The sequence below is a fragment of the Daucus carota genome, chromosome 9, assembly GCF_001625215.2.
Source record: "Daucus carota subsp. sativus chromosome 9, DH1 v3.0, whole genome shotgun sequence".
Lineage (NCBI taxonomy): Eukaryota > Viridiplantae > Streptophyta > Magnoliopsida > Apiales > Apiaceae > Daucus > Daucus carota.
In genome coordinates this window covers 42,030,761-42,058,093 of record NC_030389.2, presented here as the reverse complement: position 1 = coordinate 42,058,093, position 27,333 = coordinate 42,030,761, and the positions used below count along the sequence as shown (strand labels likewise).

Below are 27,333 nucleotides of genomic sequence, written 5' to 3'. Positions count from 1 at the left end.
GTTATCGAGATACTTAAAATTATTCATATTGGTGTTGTAAATGTATAGACACACCCTAGATAAATCAAATTTAGGTTAAAGATTGATTGAGATAAACTAAAAAATGTAAAATAGGTATATAAATATTATATATATGAAGATATATATATATATATATATATATATATATATATATATATATAATCGGGTTGGGTTGGGTTAGTTCAGGGTTAAAATCTGTAAAATCCTGACCCAACCCAACTTAATCGGGTTTTTTAAAAATTAACCCATTTATTTTTCGGTTTTGAACGGGTCGGGTTAATCGGCCTAAAAAAGGGTCGGTTTGGGTTGGGTTAGCGGGTTGAATGGGTTTATGTTCACCCCTAGCGGTAACTTCTTACTTTGTACACTTTTGTTGCCGGAAATATAATTTTAGGAGTCGTTTTTCTTTTCTTTTTTGAAATATTTATAATATTTGTTATTAAAATATGATAGTATAAATTACAAGGATCAAACAATTCTAAAAAAAATAAAGAACCAGTTTTTAAAATATTTGCGCTTTTTTTTTTGGTACCAACTTGTGTCTTGTTCACAGGGTTAACATATTATATTATTATAATTGAATTTTAGTATTTTTGGTTTATTAAGATTAATCTCAAATTATAATTAATATCATGGATGTATTGTTTTATTTTTATGATTTTATTACTTAATTTTATAATTGCAGTTTGTTATCACCCATCAATTCTGCATACCAAAACACCACACTAAATTTATAAAGAAAAAAGAATAACTGTTTCTTACCTAATCAATTATGTCGGCATCTGTTATTTATAACTTTGTGTATGGAAAACACAGTCACAGAGAAAATGAGAAAAAAACAGGCATATAAATCTGTGGCAAGCAGGTGAAAAAAGATAGATGTGATGGGTGGGTTAATAAAAACCAAAGAAAGTGATGCCTTAATGCCTTGTGAAAGCAATGTGATAAGGATTAAATAATTGGCTTGCCACTTCCCACATGCAAGTTTGGCTATTATTCTACGGCCGTTGTTTTGGACCTATTTCATCACTATTGTTCACATTGTTTTGTGCCATTTATTGGATTAGATCTCAAATTTGGTTTCTTTAATTTACTCAAAGTGCAATTACGTTCTTTCAACATTGTTGTTTTTCCATTTGCAAATTTTATATATAGGAATCTTGATGAGTCGTTAAAAATTAAATATTAATCATCAAATTTATTATTCCATAATATCAAGTAGTTTATTAATTTCTTAACAAAATTAAAGAAAGTAGGTCATTGATTTTATGAGGTCTCGCTAGATTTGTTAAAATAAATTAATAATATTAAGAATTAATAACATTAATTTTATTTATGAACAAGATGTAACAGATAGGACATGACGCTGTTCCGAAGGCCTAGCGAGTTAGGCGAGTTCCTTCTTTTTTTTTAAAAGGCGGTCCTTTTCTTTCCCCAGGTGTCCGACATAGAAGAGTGTCATGCGGTTTGTTGATTTGGTTTATTTAAGGTGTGATTTCGCGCAGAATTTTATAAGTTTGACTCATTTTCATTAGTTCTGATGAACCTTTGCATATGCAACTATCACACCAATCAAAATCTCTCAAACACATAAAATTCTCATGTTTTAATAATGATGAACCCTTGCATATGCAACTACCACACCCATCAAAACATAAAATTCTCATGTTTTAATAATGATGAACCCTTGCATATGCAACTACCACACCCATCAAAATTTCTCAAATATATAAAATTTCGCGCTTAGCATGTGTCATGGTCACTAGACAAACCCATTTAAGAATAGGTGAAAGGAATTAGTTGGAAAACACTTTTACGACGGATTGATCACGACAGTATAAAGCGAGTCAATGAATTCTTAGCTTCACGAGTATGTACAAGCATCTATCGGTTTGAAAGATTTCATTGAGAACTCATAATAAATTTTAAAATATATCTTAAAGATGTTCAAGAAGACTGCATGATCAGGTACAAGCAAGAGGAGTTTTTCAAAAGCTCATCTTTTATCTTAACAAGGGCTAAAGAGAGTGCAAAAGCTCCATGATCAACTTGTATATTGTTAATTTGTTATAAAGTCTAGCATAGAACAAATTATCATTAGATGATTTCTTTTAGTCAGTCATTTATACATTTCGATAAAGTCAATATATCATTTTAGTAATCCATTCTAGATGTTATAAGAATAAAAAGTCAGATAGCACTTAAACTCCATTTGACATTATTGTTGTAAAAAATAAAGATAGTATTTTTATTAAATTAAAATTATTTAATAAATTTGACAAAAAAATTCTGAATAATTTTTTTTTAAAATTTAAAAATTGTTTATAGAGAAAGTAGATTTTATATTTTTCGAAAAAAATTAATTTTTAAGAACTTGAACATACTGACACACGCTATTGTTGTATTTACTATTCATTACAGTGTCACCTGAGTGTATTAATTTTTGTTCATCATATAATACTTGTTTTTATTTATTAAACTAGTTTACCCATAATTCAAACTAAAATCATAACCACATTTATTAATGTATGATTTAAAAATGGTTTTGGTTCATTTATCCAAACTAAATCCAATTTATAAGAATCAAAACCAAACAAATCACACATTTTGCCACCTCTACCAACAAATATGAAACACTTTTTAATATTTATATCCCAAAAAAATATAAAAAACAAAGCTTATTTTCTTTCACAACAGGCACTAAATAGCATGTATATACATCTATGAATTGAATTAAATTGGTGTTATTAGAACCTCCAAATCCCCACATTTCTCTCTGCTCCTACCGTTGCATGCATGCATGCATGTTATGTTTTGATGCTTCTCAAACCCAAATATTGTCCTGCCTCAAACCTTTCTGTTCTTCTTCTTCAAATCATCAAAAATAATCGTATGGTAGGTTGATCTTTATTAAGGTTTTGTGGCTAGGAAGAATGGGACGCGCCCAACAGTCACTGATTTATGCTTTCGTGGCTCGTGGAAATGTGATTCTGGCCGAGTACTCTGGCTTCAGCGGCAATTACATCTCCGTCGCCACTCAATGCCTTCAAAAGCTTCCCTCTTCCAACAACAAATTTAACTATAATTGTGATGGACATACCTTCAATTATCTCGTTGAGAATGGATTCAGTCAGTTCTTCCTCTTTTCTTTATATCCGTCTTTTTTGTTTTATTTATATGTATGTTTCATGTAAGATGGATACTTTTTAAAAGCGGGTTGTGATCGAATACTCGTAAATCATGATTGTTTCACGTAAGGCGGATATTTTTAAATGTCGGTAAAATTGAGCAGGGTGTGATTGAATACTCGTATTCTCGTAATGAATTTTGTCAATGACGTTTGATTATGTTATAGAAAAATAGATGGAGATGATTTTATCATCATAGAAAATTAGGTAGTTTTGAATTTTTATTTTCATTTCCTTCTTAAATTTATACATGTTCTCTTGAATTAGATAGCCGGGAAATGTCTCGAGGTATCTAGAGTTTCTGTTCATATGTTCATGGCATGATCATCGTCACGGTTTTATTACCGAGAGGAGAGGGATATTAGCTAGATGAAAAAACATGAATTTTGTTTATTCCTTGAACATAATATTACAAAATTGCATCAACATTATTTTTGCATCCATTTTTTTATATAATTTCCTGGTTATTAAAATTAATTTGGATTTTGACAATTTCAGAAAATTTTCCTCTGTTTGATGTTTCAGCATACTGTGTTGTGGCCGTGGAGTCTGCGGGCAGAACAACTCCAATGGCCTTTCTGGTGAGAGTGAAAGAAGAGTTCACGAAGCGATATGGTAGTGGCAAGGCTAAAACTGCTTCCGCGAAAAGCTTGAATAAAGAGTTTGGGTATGTATATTTAGCTTAAGCTTATTCTGAAGAGTTTTTTGCATATACTTAACTCCTTAATTATTTTTAGACCCAAACTGAAAGAGCAGATGCAATATTGTGTGGATCATCCGGAAGAAATCGACAAGATTGCTAAGGTTAAAGCTCAGGTTACTGAAGTAAAGGGAGTTATGATGGAAAATATTGAAAAGGTAACCAAACAACGTTTGGATCGTGAGTGAGAATGAGCTCGTTAACCCTGAACCAAACGTCTCATTGGTCTTTTTACTATCCTGTTTCTTTCTGATTCATTTGTGTACTGTTGTGAAAGAACTCCATGGCCTTTTCAGGTTCTTGACCGCGGGGAGAAGATTGAGTTGCTGGTAGACAAAACTGATAATCTTCGCAATCAGGTTAGTCGTTTTTGTGGGAATGACGCGCAATCTGGTCCCAATACTAATTGTAATTATGAAAAACTGTTATGTAAAATAATTGTAATCCTAATATCATTAATCACAATCACTGATAAGCCGATTGTAATCCTAATATCATTAATCACAATCACTGATAAGCCGCGGAGAAATGTGAGTTAGTATGGTTAAGAACTTGGCTTACCCGAATTGGCAACTGAATTATGCACGCATCAGGCACAAGATTTCAGGCAGCAAGGAACCAAAATGAAAAGGAAGATGTGGATCCAGAATATGAAGATGAAACTGATTGTTTTCGGTATCATCGGTGTGATTGTGATGATCATCTTTTTGTCTATATGCCCTCGCTTCAAGTGTTGAACTGCGACTCGTTGAGCACAAAGACGACGATGCCTTCAAGTGTTGAACTGCGACTGGTTCAGCACAAGGACGGCGGCGCCTCCAAATCTCTGTTGGAATCAAGCAATGTATTATAGTAAGGCACCTTTTTTGTATTATTTCTTGTAACTGGGCATTCCTCTCTGCTTACTTTTGGGACAGCAGGAAGAGCTGAATGTAAATTTTATGTAATATCTATTCTGTTGTACTATTACATTAGATGCTTATACAGAATCATTTGACTGTTCTATGTCGGAACACTGATGCAATAAGTTCACAAGGTAGATGGAGATTGCCTCAGTTTAAACCTCCTCAACACCATTAAAATTAAATTGGGTAACCTACCTTTGCTGTGTGATCCAGCTTCGTCGCACACAGTTGCTGCAAAGAGCAAGCTGAACTGATGCTTTATAATATGTAACTTAAGTGTCATCATGTTACAAAAATAGAACATTAGCGGTGACAACTGACGAATCAAGATTTCACAGAGGACAAAAAGTTCGGCACAAGGTGTGGAACATTAGCTTACACTGCATTACAGACCTGAAAGGTTATCTACATTGATGACAAATTGTTATTTGAACATTATTTGACTGGTTAGTACAATACCTTTTCAAGCGAAAATAGGCAATCTCTGCTCGCCTGAAGCATATGAGATTATATGTCTCTTTAGTGGTGGAATATAATTTGCCCCATAGAAAGCAGCAGCACGTATTAAATTCAATGGTCCAAAATCAACTGAGTACGCCTTTTGGAAACCATCCAGGATTGCCATCATCGCAATGTTAGCTGTTTTCCTGTCTGCTTCATACTTCTGCAGCAGAGATACCTACATGAAATCAAAAAGAGTTACTCAAAGAACATATGATGATGTAATCGGGTTAGATTTCCTCTTTAAATCAAACCCAAACAAGTTGCAGCTTTTCTTTTTTTTTTTGCTATAAAAATATTTATATTGCAAGAGAAACAAGCACAGAAATCAGAAGGGTATATCTGAATCAAACAAGAAAACAACTCACTCCTAATACTCAGCAGACAGAACTCAAGCACCAAAATTAAGTACAAGAGTAATTAACCAGGCACCTAAAATTTACTAATTGATCATCAAACAAAAATCAAATCATAAAACAAATCGAAGGAAAAACTTACGAATAGCCAACTAAATACTGAATGATAATACAAGATAATTAACTCATAATGGATTGATAGGGTGGAAAAAGCAGGAGGTGAAGATAACATACCTCCCCAATATCAGATCCCATAGCAACACCTTCAGAAATGACTTTAGAAAGAGTAAATGCATCACCAAAACCCATATTCACGCCTTGACCAGCCAAAGGATGCACAGTGTGTGCTGCATCACCAATTAGAACAACACGCTTTGAAGCATAACTATTTGCATGCATTAAAGACAATGGGAACACCATTCTTTCTGACACCAATTTCACTACTTTTGGTGGAAGCTCAAACCGCTCACTTGACGATGTTACATCTGCCCCAAGCCAAGAAAAAATACCTCCGCCACCAGATACTCGTGGCTTGGGTTGAGGACCATAACCGTCATTCAAAGCATGATTTACTGCTCTCACAAATTCCTCGTCATTCATTGCTTTTCGGCTTAGTGACTCTTTAGGGTCCATGGTCCAAACGATATTGCTGTACCTGTCACCAATTGGCAGAAGTGCAAGAGGGCCATTAGGCAGAAATCTTTGCCATGCACACCGATTTTCCTCAGTATGTTCTACAGTACAGATAATTGCATTCTGGGAATATTTCCATCCAGTTGTTTTGATGCCAGCCAACTCCCTAACACGTGACTTGGAGCCATCAGCTCCAACCTATTAGCATCAAAGGTTTAATGCATATTAGATACTTACGGAAACAAATATTCAGCACTCCGACGACCTATCACCCATAATGGGGGAAAAGAACAAGTTTCTTCCATATCCAACTCATGTCAGAAAATAATTATGTTCAGGAGATTGAATATACCACAAGCTTTGCGTACAAACTATTGCCGTCGCTTAGTTCCAGTTTTGTTAAATTTCCTCTATCATGCGATCCTTCTCTGGAGGATCTACTACCCAATGCCTTTGTTGCAGAACTTGGACTCGAAATCATTGAAGTTAATCGGGACGGAAATATCGTCTTCTGTAGATCAGAGTCCTGTTACCATTCAGCTGTATAGTCAGGTCTTATATGAATTAGCTTCAACTGTTACAACACCACAGTTTTAGCTGCTTGAATGGAAATTAACAAGGATGATAAGTGACAAATATAAAAAGTATCCGCCTAAAATAAGAATTTTGCAAGTTAAACACTAAAGCATCTCTTTGGTCCAACAAACTTTGTAAGAGAATAAAGGCCATTTAAATACTATCATTTTGTCTGGTTGGGGTGAATGAACTTGGAAGAACGAATTGAAATTTGCACTGGTTTATGGGAAAACATTCTTCATTATCATTTCTTTTTCTATTCTGTTCCTAGCAATCTAAACTAAAATTAAAACTTGATATTTGAGAAGGATGCTCCATCATCCTAATCATTTGTTTCACTATTCTCATCATAAAATATTTGCACTCTCATTCTTATTCAAATGTTCCCTCCAATCTCCAATTACTTTCTCCATTAATTTTGTTAGCAAATTTTCATCCGTTCCATTCTGCCCAATAAAACAGAGCACATATTTATGTGATAAGTTTGCAAGGTGGTTATAATAATAGTCTTGACAACAGAAGTTGTGAGCTTGCTCTCATTCTGGAACTCCCAAGCTGTGCACTCACTCTTTCACACTGAACATATAATAAGCATATTATCACTCTTTCCTAACCCGATATACCAATAAAGGTCTGACACAAGTCACCTAACTACCTAAGTACCTAATTGGCTACTTCTTGAGAAGATACAGGAATAATAATATCCAGACTAGGGGAAATTTTGATGTTAAGGAGCAGCTACCTGATCTGTATGATAGAGTATTAATGTTTGTAAAACTCAAGTGAAAGATATCTACAAGAAACTTAGGCAGCTTCAGGAGAAGCATCCAAGAAAGTTATTTAACATTTTATCTCACTACCAGCCATCTACGCTTAATTATACTTTAAAAAAAACTACACTTCATTATATATTCTTGAACTACATAGAAAGAGTGTGAGTGTCTAAGCTTAACTTATAAAAGGTCCTTCTAATGATATTTTAAGTAGAATTAGCGTCCTAAACAGTCTCGATATATTCCATTATAGGCACAAACATTCACTGTAGATGAAATCAAACATGGCTAAATGCAGTATACATGTCATCTTCAACATTATATGTCACCTTCAACATTATAGATATAATGGAAATCAAAAAGTGAAGAAAAAAGTAGCAACAAAAAGAAAGATGCGAAATGAAAATGTAACATATCAGCAATAATATACTTACTGTAATAAAGTTAGTGCAGTAGCAAAATAATCACCACGGTAATGTAGAAAATAAGCAGTAATGTTTCATATTTGTTCTATAATTAGAGGCCTCGCCTTATTGTAAAACTTGGAGAATTATAAATACAATTTACTTCTACCCGAATTGATTTTTCTTTTCTCTCTCTATGATATAGCATTTCATCGCACTTTGAACCAGAAATCAAGATAATTATATATAGGTCGCCAAACAGCCTTAAGTCTATATCAATCTGTAAAGAGAAAATATTAAACTTTGAACATGTAAAAGACATATTATAGTTTCATTAATTAGCTTGAAAGAACTTAAGCTCAACGAAACAGGACATGGTTCCAGTACCTGCATGCATGACAAAAGAGATTTGTGAAGGATCTTGTTCTCCACAACGCACCTGGATCAAAGTCCAAACAAGTATATCTATTAAACGGTTTCTAGATAAATACTTTAATATAACTTGGCTCACTTTAACTGTATTCTCACCCGAGCACTTCTTTATTCACATCTCGTGCATTATATCTCGTGAATCCAAGCCCAGTGTAGTCCCAGACCTATAAAGATCACCGGGGAATAAATCAGACAACAAAAAGTAATAATTCAAAAACTCAAGCCTGCAATAAATCAGATCAAATAGTTTTGTGTTCAAAGTGGGATTTGACCTCGTATACTGGGATTTCACCTTCTTTCTATATTAACATAGTTTAATTGGTGTGTCATGTTAGTTTGGGAGCTCAGCATGCGTCCTAAATGTCCTCAGGACGGTCAACGTTTAATGCATCCTTTCGCTTTAGTCCATTTGGATATTAGGTCATTTTTCTCTAGTATATTAGTACCTAAACTCAATTCTAAGTGTAATGCATCCTTTTGCTTTAGTCCAATTGGATATTAGGTCTGTTTTCTCTAGTATATTAGTACCTAGCTCAATTCTAAGTGTTCAGTCATCCTTGTAGCGAATACTCATTTTACCTGGATTTATGTGTTGAAAACTGTAACATATAATTACTAATATAGCAAATGACACGAGATCTTTGTCTTGTAAAAACAACTATATATTGGTGGCTCAAAAGAGAGAAGCAATATAAGGTAGTCTTAACTTGTTTCATGTTAATTAATATTGTATGAAAACTCATATGGCATAGCAAACTAAAACCCAGTTATTCCGCAGACCTGTTGATTGGCATAGCAAACTAAAACCCAGTTAATAAGATAAATTGACCACCATCTTCATCTAGCAGACCAAAGAAAATCTGTGAACTAACTTCCTAGTCCTGTTTGTTCCCATTTTGTTCCCACTTTATTTACACAGACACACTAGCAACTTAACAAATAGTCATATAGATAATATGAGGCAGAAGTTGCAAAAATATTTATAATTAATAATAAAGTAGTAAGTACATCAGGAGTGGAAATAACCTGCATCTTGTCAAAATAAGCATGTCGATGCTGTTCAATATACTGCCAAGCACCAACACCTGCAAAGTGAATCATAATGCAAAATAAAGTAGCATAAAGTTATCCACTCCAGTAGAAGCTAAGAATATTTAGGACAGGCATCTAAAATAGATATTATGTCAAAACTACTGATATTGCGCATGTATAAGAATATAAGCTGAAAATATAATACAAGTATAAGATAGGGGAGAATAAAGTTAGTCTTGGTAAAATTAATTTCGCCTCTACACTGGCATCCATAAATGGTGTCCAAGATAGGGAGAGATTAAAGTTAGGCTTGGTAAAATTACTTTCGCCTTTACAATGATCAACTGACGTGTCTGTTAGAACTACTGAACAATAAGAAGCATTTTAGTGAAGTAGTGACATCCTTGTCTCTACAGTCGTTATGCCCTGACCTTTAAAATGATGTACAAATGTGTCCAAGCAAGATTTGGCACACAAAGAACATCGTACGAGTGGTTATTTGATCCCTGGCGCTAGATTGATCAAAATTTATAAGGCGATTGATACAACTTACAAGTTCATGACAGAAATTTGGAATAACCTAGAGAAAGTTCCAAACCAGATAATTCATAGATCACAGGCCTCGACTAAAATTCTAAATAATCCATGAGGAGGCATTATACGAACCTTTAACCAATATTCATAATGAACTCAAACTAGTTTCTTGATCTGAATCCAGCTTAAAATATAATATTCCTAACAAATAAGTTATTTCCTAATATAGAAACACCAAACAGTTCCCCATGTTGCTCCAGGAAATTTTATAAATATGCTTTGACAAGTTATGAATGCAAGTACACAAGTTATATTCAAGTCACACCAATACAAGATACTTACTTTACATGTACAAAAGCAAGAATGAAAGATTTTAGGAGGTGCCCTTCTATTCTACCCCAAATATGTTATAGACTTAAAGCAGATGGCTGTGTGAACGATCTCATGTAGCATGGCGTTGATAACTTTTTGACATTTTATCACACTTATATACAGCCTAAATTTGCTCGCAAAATAAATAAGCAGCTACTAAGGCGGGTGTGTAAAGAGTGTAAAGGTCAACTACCAAATACCTTTAAAAAGAGATATAGTTGTGGGAGTCACAGTACTGACCCTTGGATCTGGAGGATCATCTTTTTTTATGCTAGTACTATTGAGCAAAGCTGGATTGCTGTCAACAATGGCTACAGACAAGTGCTTTGTCAGTGGCATTCTGGCTGCAAAAACATGAAGCCACTCAACATAATTAATAGGATTGTAGTACTGAAATTTCAAGAGCCGAAAGGATACAAAAAAGAATCAAATAGATACATGACACCATTTAAAAGTTCAGAAATAAAATATAAGAATGACGTGATGTATGTGAGCGACGGAAGCAAGTAAAGAAATTTTCATACAGAACAACACAAAAGTAATTTATCAGTAATATCTGAACCAAATTGAAAGATCGCATGCCCTGAGTCTTGAAACAATCTAATCTAGTATATCAAACTAGCCTAGTCCTGATCTCCTATGTCTATCAACCTCAATCATAAATATCTCAACTAAAACATAACCTAACAATCCCCCTCACTCGAAAACCCATTTTGGGTCAAAGATTGATCACGGGCGCCCATCTTTGGGGCACAACTTTGCCTTGGTGTCCATAATAACTTATGAGAATATTGGGGGTGGCAGGGATTTACCATAATAAGTGATCAAGTATCCTAAAACCTAAAGGTGTTAAGAAAGGCTTTGACGAAGGATCATTATATTCTAACATTATAGATACAACTATGAAATTTAGTCCAGGTCAATTTTATTAGAAGGGCAGGATGGAAGGGTATGGGGTACCCCAGATGCTGATGATGATTTATTTAAAATGAGCCTGGAAAGGATTAAGGTTATGGGAAGACTATCATTTCAATCAATAACTTGCACGAGGTTAGAACTAAAGTATATAGCCATAGTGCATTTATAATAGAATCTGAGAGAATACTTGTTTGACAAATTAGATAAGAGGTATTTTTAATTTTACTTATCTGGGCTGGCTAAAGTTTAAAGCAAAATATAATAGTGTCATTACAAATGTTACCTAGTCTGAGCTCATCGTGCATTCATATTTTCTAAAATGCGCAAATATTTTGAGTGAGAAGCATATAAAGCCATGTGTAAGACTATCAAGTACCCAACGGAAAAAAAAACTCTAAAATAACAGTAAAAATTTCAGCAAAAAAGAAATAATACCCAAAGAACAAGCTAGACCCATGCCAACCATGCCACCTCCAATTATAGCAATGTCAAACTGTGGGGCAGTATTTTCATGTTCGCCCTTCGCGTTATGGTCCTAAAATATAAAAGAACTAATTATGTTTTGTGCAATGATTATCTAATATATAGATGTAATATTACCTAGTTTTCTGTTGGCACCATTAACAATCAAAAAGAATATGTTAGGATACCACAATCTTCTATGCAACAGCTAGGTAAAACATATTCTCACTATGACATAGTCAACTCCTTTTCACCATTCACTAAATTCTCTTGAGGTTGGTCACACTATCATCCAATGCAAATATAGGTAACACTCAATTACATATCAATCTCAGAACTAGAATTACCATTTCATTTCATTATGGGAACTAAGATTAGTTGATCTATAGATAAATGCATATTTGTACACTGCTTCCTGAATTTTTAATTCTTTTTGTACTAAAGCGAAATGAAGCAATGTACAGTACTAGTATGTATTATAACTTCAGTGTGTGCTAGTGTAGTTCTTTTTAAAAATGCCTTCTACCATATGATATTGTAGTTGTACGCACAGATACATGGATAAATTTAGCCAAGTAACTAAATATAATTTTTTTCGCCAAATAGATAATATATTAAAAAATCAAAAAATATACAAGCAATGAAGTCAGGCCAGCTACATTGTCCATCAGAGAATGCTGAGCACAAGGACCAGGGAATAAACCTACAGACTAAACATGCAATAACAACAGTTTTTTTGTAAATGTATCTACCCAAAAACAGTGAATTCTGGTATACTATTCTAACACCACAAATATCTATGCATTCATATAACATTTCGTCACAAACCTGGAACGAACAATAAAAAAAACTACAAACACATACTTTCGGAGTTCAGTCAAATATAAAAAAACACTACAAAACAAAAGAACTAAAAATCCACCATCATTCTCGAGGAGCCTAGAACAAGCTTAAACACTACTCAAAAATTAATAAAATTCTTACCTCAACAGTATCACTGCTGCTTGTACCAGCCGCACCTTTAGGCGCATCACTGCAGAATGCCCTCCGCACCATTTTCCATCCATGACGATTTAAATCACGGTTATTCAAAACCAGCCTAATTCAGAAATATCATTCATCAAACATTACATAAGTCCGCGTACTCATTTAATCGAACCCTCCCTAACTGCCTAACATTCTAATCCAAAATTACACAACCATCCCCCTGCCTCGATACGAGAATTCGAGAGTCCAAAATCTAACACAAGTACCTCTGCTACTAGTAACTAGCTACCGTGTTTACAATCGATAATAAACAGAATAAAAGACCAGAAAACTTTTAACCTAAAAAATCCAAATATGCTGTAAATTACACTGCATCATCATAGAATACAAATTACAAAGCCCTAACAGATAACATCCACTTAAAAACAAGATTTGCGATTATATATAAGTACAAGTTGAGTGTTAAATTAGTGAATTAAAAACGAGATATACAAGATGTGTGTATGTACCTGTTCATGTTTCAATTTGTGCTTGCGAGTAGCACAGTGTCGGTCGCTGGGTCAAGTTGTAAACCAACTAGGAACAGGAGGAACTGGCTGAAGCGGGTCAGCCAAGGCGTTTAAGTATTCGGCAACAATAACAGTCGTGGTCTTCGTGGAGTGATATTTTTTTATTTCAAATTAGTTTTTTTTTTTCTTTTTGGAATTTAAGGCATTAAGCTATTAATTTTGTTATAGATACATAGGGATAGGATCAAATAAATTTTTTTTTAACTTACAAACTTTTTTTTTGAATTTTTTTTATTCTCCCATCGTGTTAATCCTTAGTTATAAAAAATATCCATGTTGAAATTTTTTGAAAAAACATCATGATTTTTAAATATAACGCATAAATAAATCGTGCATTCAACACATTTGTAACTGGGGTTCAACATCGGGTGTAGAACACTAATTATCATTGTGTTGAATATATCTATAAAGGATGTTTAAACTATACTTCTAGGGTTTGGGTAGGGTCTGGAAACATAAATATTAGATATAATACGTTTAACTTAATTTCTACATTGAAAAATTAGTTTATATACTTCTCCAATACAATTTTAATCGATGTTCAACAAAATCAATATACTTATATAAAGGAGAAGCGAGGGGCGTGTAGGTGCCGCCTATCACATCGCTCCGTTCTATTTTTCTAATTTTCTGGAATTTTCGGGTGAAAAATATCAAAAATTAGAACTACCCTTTTTAGTTTCGGATATATTAGAAGCAAGTTTCAGAATCTGATTTTGTTCTGCAACGAGCAACGATAAGTGAAAGCTGTTCATACAATATTAAAAAAATAAAGGTTGTTGCAAGCAAATGTAGTTATAGACAGCTGTGTGGGAGTCGACAAATCAAAATACGGGAGAAAAATATAGTCTTGGCATGATATTGATGGATAATATCAATAAATTAAATTAGTGATGTATGTTTGTTGGTTATTCTTTTATAATATTTGTTTTGTTAATCGGACATGTTTGTTGTTGTTAATTTTTATATGATTTATTTTGTACACAGGAAAATATTATTCATGCATTATCTGTTTGCTCCGTTCAAGCAACTTTTAAGCGAAGACTGTTCATACTGGATTATTGTTACAAGTAAGGGTAATTATAGACCGATATCTGACGGATTTAAGTTAAGATGTTTTTGTGCACAATCAATCCAAAAAAATTGGATGAAGGTGATAATGTAAGAACATAATTATTTTTTAAAAAATACAAATAAAATTAAGATTCGTCATGATGTAAATTGTTAATTACGTGTAGAAATTTATTTTTATTTTTTTCCACCATGAATTATAGTCTAATTTTGCAATTTTATATATTAGTATTGGTATTACATCAAGATTTTTATAATATAAATTTATTTTATCCTGCAAATATTAATTTTTAATCATTAATATAGTTTTTATAGATAGACACAAAATTATTGCATTCTACAAATATTAATATTGAATCATCAATATAATTTTTATAGGCCGCCGCAACGCGCGGTTTCTCAACTAGTATGTTAAAAAAATATTGAACTCGTATATGTGTTGAACGCAGAAAGTTTGTAAGTTTGTACAAGAACTCACCCTATATACATATTACATGGCGGAAAATGTTTATAAACATTCTATCATAAAAGTAATTTAAAAACTATTTTCAATTGATTGTTTTATCACCAAATTTAAATATTACAACTAAGTGAGACTCATTAAAATCAACTAATTGGCACAACAAAATATATATAAACTAGTGTTCAAATATAAATCAAGATTAAAGTATAAACAAGAAATTAGCTTAACATAATAAAAATATATTGTCTAATTTGACTCTTCTCCTGATCCATATATCTGAATTCACCGTATATTTCACCTATTTTTGCAGTCTCACCGATCAATTTGTATATCTCCACCCATGATTCAGAAAAAAATTACTTTCAGTTTTCAATTTTTATCACAAGAAGATTTATTGTAAAAATTACTTTGCACACCAATATAAATTTATAAATATATCTTAATTAAGATTAAATTTTATTATTTAAACAATATTTAATTACACCTACAAAGTCAAAGAGGCTGTCTAAAAGGTCATTACAGCACTTCAGACCTGTTTTAGCCTTTAGGAAGGATCTACGATACTTTCATAAACAATTTATTTTAGCGTCGAAATCTGACAAACTCCAAAGTCCAAACTGCCTTACTAGGCTCCAATATGTTACAAAATCACAACTTAATTGATTATCCAATCGCATAAACAAGGTATCAAACTTATTAATAGAATTATCAAAATCAGAAATGACTCCATTGTCAACTTAGAAAAAAAATAAAATGACGCCATTGTTTAAAATAACAATCCAGTACATGCATTTTACTTATGAATACCCTCTTCAAATATCAACACAGTTCAATTATGTTTTCATATAGTGGATACATCTACTTTCTTCGGTAAAATTCTCTGACAACCTATTGTCGGATAGGCAGCGAAGAAAACTGATACAGGGTATAATGGGGATAATACACTCAATCCAAAACTTCAGTGTACTTGAAGACACAATCATAGAGCCTTCCTCCTAAAAAATCCGCAACCTCTTGATGTTTCACCTATAATATATCACAGATGATAAGACATGACAAAAAGTAAATTTAAAGATATGTGATTGTTAATTAAAAATAAGTTATTACCATTCCAATATTGAGAGAATCACATTTAAATCGCGCATATAGATTTGTCTCTATTCCACGTCCCTGTAAAAAAAGTGAGACAATTCACTATATAGATAAGTTCAATATATTTGATAAGCATGATAAAAATACCTAAAGACCTACTGGTCCTTGTTGAACTAATATTTTTCACAAAAGATCCATACTGGTCTTTCTTGACAAAAGATCTAATTGGGTTCACTTTGACAAACAAAGTAGAGTGAAGGACTAGGGTCCTTCTTTCGAACCAGTCCAGCCCAGTGAGGTTTCTTTCTCCTCTTCATAAATAAGAGGGTTCAAGTTCTTGCTTGAAAAAATAAATACTTCTACAATCGAAATCTTTAATGTTACTAACAGTGGTAATCTAACAAGCAAGGATAAGAGCCCACTTGAAGTTCCAAATTTGGATCCAAGACATTTATTTTGATGGAAAATCCATAAATATATTAAGGCAAAGTTGTCGGCTTGAAATAAGCCATGTGGATTTTGTCCCAATTGATATTGTAAAGAAAACATGAGTTTATATAACATTTTGTATTAGTGTTGTTTACAACTACTAGCATAAGAGAAATGCTTGTGTGACATGTCGCTAGCAAGAACTCTATACGTATTTTTATAACAAATTTATTTGATTTATTTATATTAATTATTTAATTGTTGATTTTATATATACGGAGTGGATTATTTTCATAATCAGACTATGAATATATTTCCTAACATTAAAATAACTTAATCAGAACAAAATAAATAATAGATAAATGAAAACATATTTCTACTTTATTTATATTTATTTCACTAGATACATTGAGTGAAATAGAGAGTGAAATAGATTAATATATAGATACTGGGCATTTATTCTTATTTTTCGTTTTTAGTAATTATGTTTTGTATTTTAAAATTCAAATATGCTTTATTTAAGAACTAAAGCTTACAAAGTAGAGAAATTATGTTCTGTTGTTCTGGATTACAAAACTATAACATATTTAATACAAAAAAATACATAACATAAAAATTTGTTACTAATCAAAGAATATACAACATCAGTTATGATATAATACTAAGATCAATAACCTGCAATACTACTAAGATCAATTGAAACAGGCCAACAGTATTATAATAATAAGTTCATAACAAAAGAAAACTCACCATTCCTTCCATCAGTACTAGATCAGCATCACTTGCGAGGTACGCCAGTTCTTGTGATATACTACTAAGATCAATAACCTGCAATACAGAGCTATTAGATAGTTTCAACAATAAAAATTATGTACTGATATTTTGATTTAGAAGCAATTACAGAATCAAGTAAATTATAGCAAACTTCTTACCGGTAAATCATTACCAGAATTGGCAATCAGAAGATTAGAAGTATCTACTCCCACAAGTTTCCCATGTTCATCCTTCAGCTGAAAATCACAGCTTAAACATTAAAAAAAATGCATCAAAAATAGTAAGATCCAACTAAATTGTTCTACTACCTTTGAAATAATCTCAATCAGCTCAGTGTAAGTTATATCATTAATAGAAGGTAAATCATTGGCTGCCAACACAACCTGCAACCAAGTTGAAACAAACAAGATGTAAAAAAACAGATAAATTGTTTAGAAATTCAGGAGAACAAAAGAATGTTGATGTAAAAACTGGGTTTGGCTTGAGTTGGTAACAAAAACTTAATTAAAACCTTCAAGATCATGACAAATATAAGTAATATCCAAATGAAACCACTTCTTCTTCTATTTTTTACCACATGAGACCACTTCTATTGAGTTATTGTAAGTAGGGTAGCACTCCATAGCATACCCTCTTATATGGAGTTACGTAGCACACCATCATAAATTTATACATAATATATATCTATTATATTTTTTTATGGAATATAATTACAAAATTTGATTATTAAATCAAAAACGAAGTTATACAATTTTTTTATTCCAAAAATCATCTAAAATTATGCAATATCTCAACATGATTCTATAACAGAATAATAATCATCCAGAATTATTGTGCGTGTTTGGCTGTGTGGCTTCTGGGCTTTTATGGGCTTAAAAGCCTCAGAAGCCCACTTCAGCTTTTACACGGACCGTTTGGCAAGAAAAGAAGCTCGTGGATTAAGCGGAAATAAGCCCAGCAAAATAAGCTTTGAAACCTAGCTTATTTTTCAAGCCCCGACTTCTGCTTCTTTCGTTGTAACAGAAAACGACCTCGAGCGGCGACTTCAGCTTCTTCTCGTATCTCTTCTTTCTAGCGGCGACTTCGGCTTTTTCTCGTATCTCTTCTTTCTCGGAGCTGCTTTTCAATTAACTGGTGGTAATTGATTCAACTCTCCTTCGCATCCAAACAACGGTAATGAATTTTTAAACACTATTTTGTCGATCTGCAACTTCAATTCTGGACATTTTTTGATTCGATCTGTATATACTTGTAGATGTCTGGATCGTTTAAGTGGACGGAAGAGATTCACACCCTCTTTGTCGAGCTATGCGCCAGTGAGGTCGTCAAGGGAAACCGGGTTGAGACTACCCTAAACAAGGAGGGCTGGAGCAATGTCGAGCAAGAACTCCACAGACAATTGAAAGTGGTGTGTGTTCATAAACAAATGAAGAACCATTGGGAGAAAATGAAAGCGGATTTTCAGATCTTCAAGAAACTCAAATTCGGTGAAAGTGGCCTTGGATGGAATGAGCTGAGCAAGACAATTGAAGCACCTGAATCATGGTGGATACATGCTATACATGTTTTCAGTTAATTTTTTGTGTGTTGGTTGGGTTTTTTGTTGTGATTTTAGTTGAGTGGATTAGTTGTGCTTACTTGGGATAGTTTAAAATTAGGATATGAGATTATTGTTTGGTGCTTTGCTGATATTGTTTGGTGCTTAGCTGATAACCGAGTCTCTCTGCTTCGTTTATGCGGATTCATTCTCTGTCTGTGATGACAGAGATGTAGTGGTTTTAATTAGTTATAATTAGATAGGTAATCAGGCATCTGATGGGGCTTCAGGGCAGACACACATGTCTAACACTCGAACTCCCATTGACTAGAATAAAATAATTAGTTGCTAATTTGTATGCATTGACAAATAGATGTATCGCCTGTTTTAGTTTAAATTTTCTACCCAAAATGTTGTGAAATTTGATATTCAGAAAAATCGGTCTTATACACCCACTTTTTATTTATTTTTTACTGGACTGAGACATCTTTTTTATCTGCTCCATTCAAGACTTTAAGATTGTTTTACTTCTGAACTCTGAGGATCTGTCTCGTTTGTGCCTTTTGTAAATCCTAATATAGCATTTGGTTATGTACTTATTGAGTGTAAGTTGTTTGATGATGACATTTGATTGCCATATCAATGTAATATTTACATTGGTTGACAATGTAATGGAATTTGGCTGATACAGAGTTCTGTCATCTTTAACATATTATTTTTATTTTGTTATTTAGTTAATTGGTACTAGATCTCTTTAAAGAGAGCAAAATGCAAGCAGAATATGTGCAGTTTAATACAGCCATGTAGAATAATTGATTGCTTACTTGCATAGTTGCGTTCGGTCTAGATGCATCTCCTTGAATCATTATATGTTTTTGGGTTAAATGCGCTATCCCTAAATCCTTTTATGCCGGCAAAAAGATAGGATCTTTGCTATTATTTCTTGTGTCTATAAGTGAATTTTTTTAAAACCTTTATCTGAAATTGACTTTCCTTTATAATGTTGCTATTTTGTGTACTTCTATTGGTATTCTATTATCGGACAAGCAGTTTTTTCAGCATGTTCAATATAATGTGATGTTTTTAGTCACCAAATGTCATAGTTTAATGTGAAAAAGTGTCTGGTACATGAGTCTGTACAGTTTTAGCACATCATCCGCAGAGTTCTGTCATTTTAACTTATGAAAAGAGTAATTGCTGACTTCATAATATATATCAGTTTCAAATCACAAACAATTGTAGTCGTCGTCCACACTGTTTCTCACCCCCTGTATATGCAGTCGGCTACTATAAGCTTGCAACTAATCATGTAGCCTTTCAATCTCTAAGCTATAAATAGATATATGGGAGCTGGGGAAGAGCTCTTTGAGTGAATTTTGATGTTTCTGTTGTAGTTAAGCTGTAAAGGTCATATGTGTACCTTGGATGGATTCCATCAAATTAAACTTGTGCGGTCCTTTGTCAGTGACGGATTTTTAATGTAGTAATATACTAGAGGTTAACTTATTGCTGCCTCTATGCAAACCTCTAATAAAATATTTGGAGTCTATTGTCTAGGACTCTGGGCTAGTTGCTATGTACTGACCACGTGTTCTAAGTTTAAGACCAGTTAGACAAATCTGGTAACTTGACTTTCTTGTTCATTTTTTTTCCAATATGATCACTCTTTTCATAAGTTAATGTGATGAATTGATTCTGCATCAAATAGTAATTGCTAAGAAAATAGTACGAAGCTGATGTGCTTCATTTTAATGTTATTCATGTTCTGCTGTTTTTTTATCACAGGCAAACCCCAAGATCAAAGCATTCAGAGGGAAAGACCTCACTCTCTTTATGAACTACTACGACATGCTGTTTGGTGACATTGTTGCTACTGGATCTCGGGCTAGAACAACCAACACATATTCTGCGGTCAATCTTGAAACGGGAGGAAAATTCACTGAGGCACAAGCTGACGATGGGCAGGAGGGCAGCGGTGACAGTGGAGAGCATTTGCCCGAGCCTGATATACAGGTGCAGCCTAATATGCCTAATATACAGGTGCAGCCTAATCTATTTCCTTCACCCACCTTGAAGAGTGGCCACAGCAGCGGTTCGAAGAGAAAGAGGTCTGGAGCAGAATACATTTGTGATCGCATTGATGGCATCTTTTCTAATATGTCGTCAAGGAGCACACAAACAACTGCTGCACAAATGAGGGCAGCTCATGAAGAAGCCGCTATGAATGCAGTATTTGACGTACTGAACAGCATTGAACAAGTTGTTCCTGGCAGTCAGTTGTATAATTTTGCAGGGCAAGAATTTCTGGCGAACAAGAACAATCGAGCCTTTTTCATGAGAGCACCGAACAACCATGTCCGCTATGAGGCAATTCTGTATGCGTATAACAAATTTAACAATCATTGAATAGGTGCTACTATTCTGATGTATCTTTAAAGTTGTATTTAGAGATTTGTCAGGATAAGAACTGTCAGGATAAGATTTGCTTTGTACTGTATGCTACCTTTAATTTGTTATGAATTATTTTTTTTACTCACATGTCAACAGTATTAGCTTCTATATAGGTTACAAATGCATCCGTTCTTTTATTTCAAGCAAATGGATCCTTTAAATCCAAATAATCAGTTTGGCCAATCCTCTTGTTCCTATGATCCTTTCAATGCCCCAAATTATGAATTTCATCAGTATTCTAATGAAGCAAATCATTTTTCTGATCATTCTTCTGGTAGCTTCAATCCTTTTGAAGGCCAATACCCTAACGCAAACAACCAATTTGGTCAGTCTTCCAATCCTTATGAAGGTCAGTACCCAAACATAAACAACCAATTTGGTCAGTCTTTCAATCCTTTTGAAGGTCAGTACCCCAACATAAACAACCAATTTGGTCAGTCTTTCAATCCTTTTGAAGGTCAGTACCACAACATAAACAACCAATTTGGTCAGTCTTCCAATCCTTCTGAAGATCAGTACCCCAACACAAACGACGAACACATGAATGGCGAGGAAATTGATGAACAAGTAGAAGATGAAGAAGAAGACAAGGAAATTGATGAACAAAATTTACGTGAATGGCAAGCTGTAAGTACAACTTGTGTCTACACTCTGGCGTACTACTATGACAGCTTCTTAAAGAAAGAGCCATGCCGAACTTCAATTCGTACCGGATCAATATTAATTCAGGAAATTATGGAAGGAAATGATAATTGGTGTTATCAAGATTTTCGAATGAATAAAGTTTTATTTGTTTCTTTATGCAACATTTTAGTTGAAAGGTACGGATTGGTACCCACACGTGGGATGTCACAGTACGAAGCAGTAGGTATATTCCTAATGACTGTTGCTCACGGGACAAGTAATCGTGTAATGCAAGAGATGTTCAACCATTCTGGAGAGACAATTAGCCGTCATTTTCATTCTGTTCTGGAAGCACTGTGTCGAATGGCAAGGGATTACGTAAAACCGGCTTCGAACTATAACGCTGGATCGAAGTTTCATAAGCCTCAACAAAGTAAATATTATCCACATTTCAAGGTAATGATTATAGTGATATGTAAATTTAATTAAAAATGAACCCATTGATTTATGCAATTTATATATTAATTTTCGTACTAACTACAGGATGCCATCATAGCTATTGATGGAACACATATTAAATGTCGCGTACCGGAATCAGAACGCACAGTATATTTTGGTCGCAAAGGATATGCCACTCAAAATATTCTTGCCATATGCGATTTTAACTTGTGTTTTACTTTTGCATGGGCGGGTTGGGAAGGCGGAGCACATGATAGTCGTATTTTGAACGAGGCCAGAACTAATCTTGAACTTAATTTTCCACATCCAATCGGAAATAAATATTATCTTGTTGATGCAGGTTATGCACATATAAAAGGATATATGGCTCCGTACAAGGGTTCAAAAATAAGATATCATTTACAAGATTTTCGTCGCGCTAATGGTACTGCACGTGAACCGTGAAATGCAAAGAGCGATATAATCATTTACATTCATCGTGTAGAATGGTTATCGAACGGACATTTGGAGTGTGGAAAGCTAGATTTGCTATTTTGGCAAATATGCCAATGTATACAATAAATACGCAAACAGATATCGTTCTGGCTACAATGACGGTTCATAATTATATCAGGAAATCAAATGTTGCAGATAACGCTTTTCAAACTGCCGAACAGGAAAATTATATGCCGGAAAATTCAACTTCAAGAACCAATATTAACCGTGGAGAATCCAGCAGCGAAGGCAATAATGATGAAATTTGGAATGCAAAACGTGATGAAATTGCAGCTGGTATTAAATAAATGATGCACCTTTTTACTTGTACTATTTGCAATTATTAATTTTTTTCTTTTAATGCAGCGTTTAAAATTTTGTACTTGTAAAATATTTCATGTATTAACAATAAAAGATCTTTTGTAATTATAATTAATTTTTTAAAAGAAACAAATTATTTATATTACAAAATTACCAAACTAATACCAACTTATAAGTTAAGTTATCCAACCACTTAAAAAACTTATGGTAGCTTATAAGTCACAGTATCCAAACACTTCTGGTAGCTTATAAGTCCAAACCAACTTATAACTTCTAATCCACTTCTTTATTTTAAGCAATAAGTTACTTCTTTAAGCCCAGCCAAACGGCCCCATTATGTTGTAGAATCAGTTTCGAAAATAAACTTTTTTTCTTCAAATTTTAAGTGTTAAATTACTTATAATAGATATATGTGGTATTCTATATTAAAATCACATTTTATATGTATTCTATAATAGAATTTATAATAAAATTGATGATTTACAATGGTGTACTATGTAACTCCATATAAGAAGTACCTCCCTGGAATGTTGGCCATTGTAAGTAACATGATTACAAAATGCTGATCTATAATTAAGCACCATGAAAACAAGGAGGAAGGAGGCCATAGGATAGAAATGCAACGCATCAATGTAATTAGTGATCAAATGAAGTTTATTTAACAAGAAACTAAAAAATGAAGCTCAAATGCGAAGGAAACCTGTGTTCCCCGACGAAGCAGCTCTCTTGCAAATGGCAATATACCCAAAATGACATCCGCGCCAGAATTATCCACAAATATGACAGCCTGCAGGCATTAACATGTGTTAAATATTTCATACTAAAGAAAACGAATGTGATCTAGTACCTATATTGAGGCAAGGCATGCCAAAAGAAAACAAACAACTTGCCTTTTTCCAAGATTTCTTGCACCAGTTCACTATAAACTTGTCCAAGTCATCAATAACCCAGGGACGGGAAACGAGATTTTGACAACTAGCAAGAAAGGACATTCCATCTTTTGAGTACAATTCTGCAAGCTTCAAATTTTGGAAAGAACTACATATATCTTATGTGACATACAATCAAATTAAATACATTTCTATGTCTAAGATTCTGCAATAATTATGATGCCATATCCATTCTGCCAACAAAAATGATATATGTCTCGCATCCAAAGTTTTATGACCAACAATCTTCCACAATTAAGCAGACTAGGCTTATCAATTAAAAGTACGCATGGCCTAAATCGCACCCTGCACTTCGTTTACAAGGTTTTGAAAGTTAACAATTATCAATGCTCAGTTAAAATTTTTAATTATTTCTCAAAAATATATATTGACTTCTATAAAGTCATTTGAAGACTAATTTTAAAGGATATATTAGTATTCAGCTATATCATTCCTGCCATAGAGAAGGTTGTCTAGACATTTGAGTCCTTCCTGAGTAAGGTTTATAAAGTTCCCCAGACGCGACAAAACATCTTTATGTTGATTTTGTCATGATATTTTAATTGTTATAGATCACAATCTTTTAGATAATTTTCCACCAACCAACTACCACCTCTAAGACGGGTCCCAATCACCAAACTCCAAGAAGAACTTTGAAATCACATCACTTAAAGTAACAAGTGGAGGCCATCCAACATTTCTATACTCTTAAACAATTTAAAGCCTGACAGTTTGAACCTAACAGACATATATATATTTTGATTAACCTGTCCAAGCAAAGGACTATATATATGTGGAAACAAAGCAGTAGATGGAAGTTGTCTCCAGCTTCTGTACAATATTTCTTTCAAATTACGTACAATGAAAAGGGAAAAACTATATGTAAGGTCATATTCTCAAAGGAAATGTAGCGTACTAATTTTGTTATATGTTATAACCAAATTTGATCTTGAAATCTGAAACTGCATTTTCTTAAAATAATGTGATCCTCCACTATATAAGAGCATGACAGACCTGAGATGCCCCAAGATCAAATATATTTCCTGCAAATATTCCCCTAACAAGATTCTCCACACGTTTGGCTTCGTCCTCAATATCATCATTGAGGCAAACTACTTTTTCAAATAAAGACATTGCCTTTGTATTTTCCTCGTCCTAAAGAAATCAACACAACAGCAAACATCAGTAGTTGAAACTTGTCACCAATCACCATATGTTTTGACACATTATAATCAAATTATGACCAACTAGGATGTTTCAAAAGAACTGCCACTAATTTACAAACATTTACCTTAACCTTCTTGAATATATCTTTAAATCCAAGTTCTCTAAGGACTTGTTCACGAATTCGGCATAGAAGCTATACACGACAAGAAAATAATGTAAATGAACTCTCTGTAGTAAAGTGATCAAGTTGATGATATTAAAACGTCAGTTGGTTAAAAATCTGAAAAGACAGCTCTAAACGCTTACAATGCCATCAGGTGGTCCACCGTGACTTTCGGGATCTTTCTTGAACTCCTCTAGTATTTGAGTATATCTTCAACAAATAAAGCACAGAAAACCAGTAAGTCAGAGACCGCAAATGACTGATTAGTGATTACTATAAAGTATATATAGGACAAAATTACATACTAAGAAGCAAGGAGTACATATGGTATAAGAGAACGATGTGAACAAGTTCAAAATTCATCCTGGTATGCATTATAGCATGTGACTGACTTATAGATATCATATATCTCAATATAAAAGTATATTGGTACTTGAGTCTCAAAAAGTACTTGAATATATAGAACTGTAGGCGTAATTTTATTACAAAACAGCAAATACTAGTTTAAACCCCAAGTTTTCGCCAAACGATAAACTGCTGACACATTTTGGATCCTATATTCGAGAAAGCAGCGGCGAGAGATTCTCTAGATTGCAATCTAATCATATATCATATTGTGCCCGACTGAGTTTGCCAGTTTATACAATTACTTGTAGAGGCACCTCCTTAATTGGACTGAATCAATTGTCTGGAATATTCAGCTCGGTACTTAACCCCCAACACAATTCTAAACTTCCAACATCACTTTCTCTATGGACAGAGAGAGAGGGAGGGAGGGAGGGAGAGGGAGAGAGAGAGAGAGAGAGAGAGAGAGAGAGGGAGGGAGGGAGAGGGAGGGAGGGAGAGGGAGAGAGAGAGAGAGAGAGAGAGAGCGCGGGGGAGGGAGAGAGAGAGAGAGAGGGAGAGGGAGGGAGGGAGAGAGGGGCAACCTGCTAGCAAAAGTTTGAGCTCTAAAACGAGCATCAGGAACAGTAGGATCAGCCTCTGCTCGTTGGCTGCAGTGAAAAAAAAAACAATAAACGCAAATTACAGAAACAACAAAGACGGACAAGAATGAGTAAGAGAGGAGAAGAATTACCGAAAAGAGGGGACTGAATTGAGGAAGACCTTGATCCAGGAGAGCTCAGTAGGAGTGAGAGTATGAGGACTGTCAGCAGGTGACCTAAAAGGAATAGTACAGGGCCTGTAATTGTCATCCACAAGCAACGGAAACCTGACCATCTCCCCTGAGCTCTCCATTTGCCAATCGATCTGAGGCTGCCTGCCCTTTAAATTGTTAATTGATAATGTCCTCTCTTCCTTCCGTTTTTTTGTTTTCCAAGAGAACAAAAATATATATCGTTTTAATTTATAATCACTGATATCTATTATCTATTATATATCTAATAATTATATATCTAATAATAGACCAACTATGAGTAATTTAAATCAAAATGATTAAATTATCCTTGCTCATTATACCTAATTTAATTCAAAAAGACCAGACTACCCTTACTCACTATTAATATTTACTTTTAATACCAACCTATTTATTAGACATTAATGTCTCTTCATTAATATGCATTAATTACTTTATAATTAAAACTCTAATACATATAAGTATATAACATTTATAGTTACGATTTAATAAATAAATAAATATCCAGTATTATAAAAAGCGAGAATAAAAATATCGACGATTAATCGAAATGGTTAACATTGTCATTATTTGATTAATTTAATATTATATATGTAAAAATAATATATATAATCATTTTTAAAATTTTAATTTCTCTTCACAAATTTTGTAAATTTTTATATTTTGCATGATTTTCGACACATTATTCAAATTTCTGAACAATTAGACATCGATTAAACGGATTTTACCAAATCGGATCAAAATCCGTCCGACTATTGATTAATAGGTTAACTCGGCCAATTTTTAAAATGTTTAATTGTTATTATTTAATAAAATTATATACATATGTATTAGAATAACTATAAATAATATATATAACTATATAATTTTAATAAATA

General features: G+C 33.5%; 3 protein-coding genes across 5 annotated transcripts; 1 reads left to right on the top strand and 2 right to left on the bottom strand.

Annotated features, from left to right (window-relative positions):
• Positions 1-2,813: 2,813 nt before the first annotated feature.
• LOC108202879 (putative vesicle-associated membrane protein 726) lies at positions 2,814-4,646 on the top strand. The gene is made up of 5 exons (XM_017371476.2): positions 2,814-3,150; positions 3,735-3,876; positions 3,947-4,067; positions 4,206-4,268; positions 4,503-4,646. Exons 1-5 carry the CDS (start codon positions 2,955-2,957, stop codon positions 4,644-4,646), a joined length of 666 nt encoding a protein of 221 aa, XP_017226965.1. The 5' UTR covers positions 2,814-2,954.
• LOC108202878 (uncharacterized) lies at positions 4,596-13,429 on the bottom strand. 3 transcript variants are annotated; one of them, XM_017371474.2, is made up of 11 exons: positions 13,304-13,429; positions 12,792-12,906; positions 11,781-11,880; positions 10,628-10,771; positions 9,516-9,574; positions 8,586-8,653; positions 8,445-8,496; positions 6,657-6,830; positions 5,906-6,502; positions 5,274-5,493; positions 4,596-4,735 (listed from the first exon to the last, which is right to left on the bottom strand). In XM_017371474.2, the coding sequence occupies exons 1-10, from the start codon at positions 13,309-13,311 to the stop codon at positions 5,278-5,280; spliced, it is 1,533 nt and encodes a 510-aa protein (XP_017226963.1). In that variant the 5' UTR covers positions 13,312-13,429; the 3' UTR covers positions 4,596-4,735; positions 5,274-5,277. The 3 variants fall into 3 exon arrangements, with proteins under 3 accessions (XP_017226963.1, XP_017226962.1, XP_063940535.1); XM_017371473.2 differs by lacking the exon at positions 4,596-4,735 and having other exon boundaries at positions 5,047-5,493; XM_064084465.1 differs by lacking the exons at positions 4,596-4,735; positions 11,781-11,880; positions 13,304-13,429 and having other exon boundaries at positions 5,047-5,493.
• A 2,153-nt stretch (positions 13,430-15,582) lies between these two features.
• On the bottom strand, positions 15,583-26,632 carry LOC108200256 (damage-control phosphatase At2g17340-like). Its single transcript, XM_017368352.2, has 12 exons — positions 26,396-26,632; positions 26,247-26,312; positions 25,461-25,527; positions 25,279-25,347; positions 25,002-25,142; positions 23,949-24,077; positions 23,759-23,845; positions 17,501-17,575; positions 17,351-17,428; positions 17,169-17,246; positions 16,005-16,067; positions 15,583-15,923 (listed from the first exon to the last, which is right to left on the bottom strand). Exons 1-12 carry the CDS (start codon positions 26,554-26,556, stop codon positions 15,843-15,845), a joined length of 1,095 nt encoding a protein of 364 aa, XP_017223841.1. The 5' UTR covers positions 26,557-26,632; the 3' UTR covers positions 15,583-15,842.
• Positions 26,633-27,333: the final 701 nt, after the last annotated feature.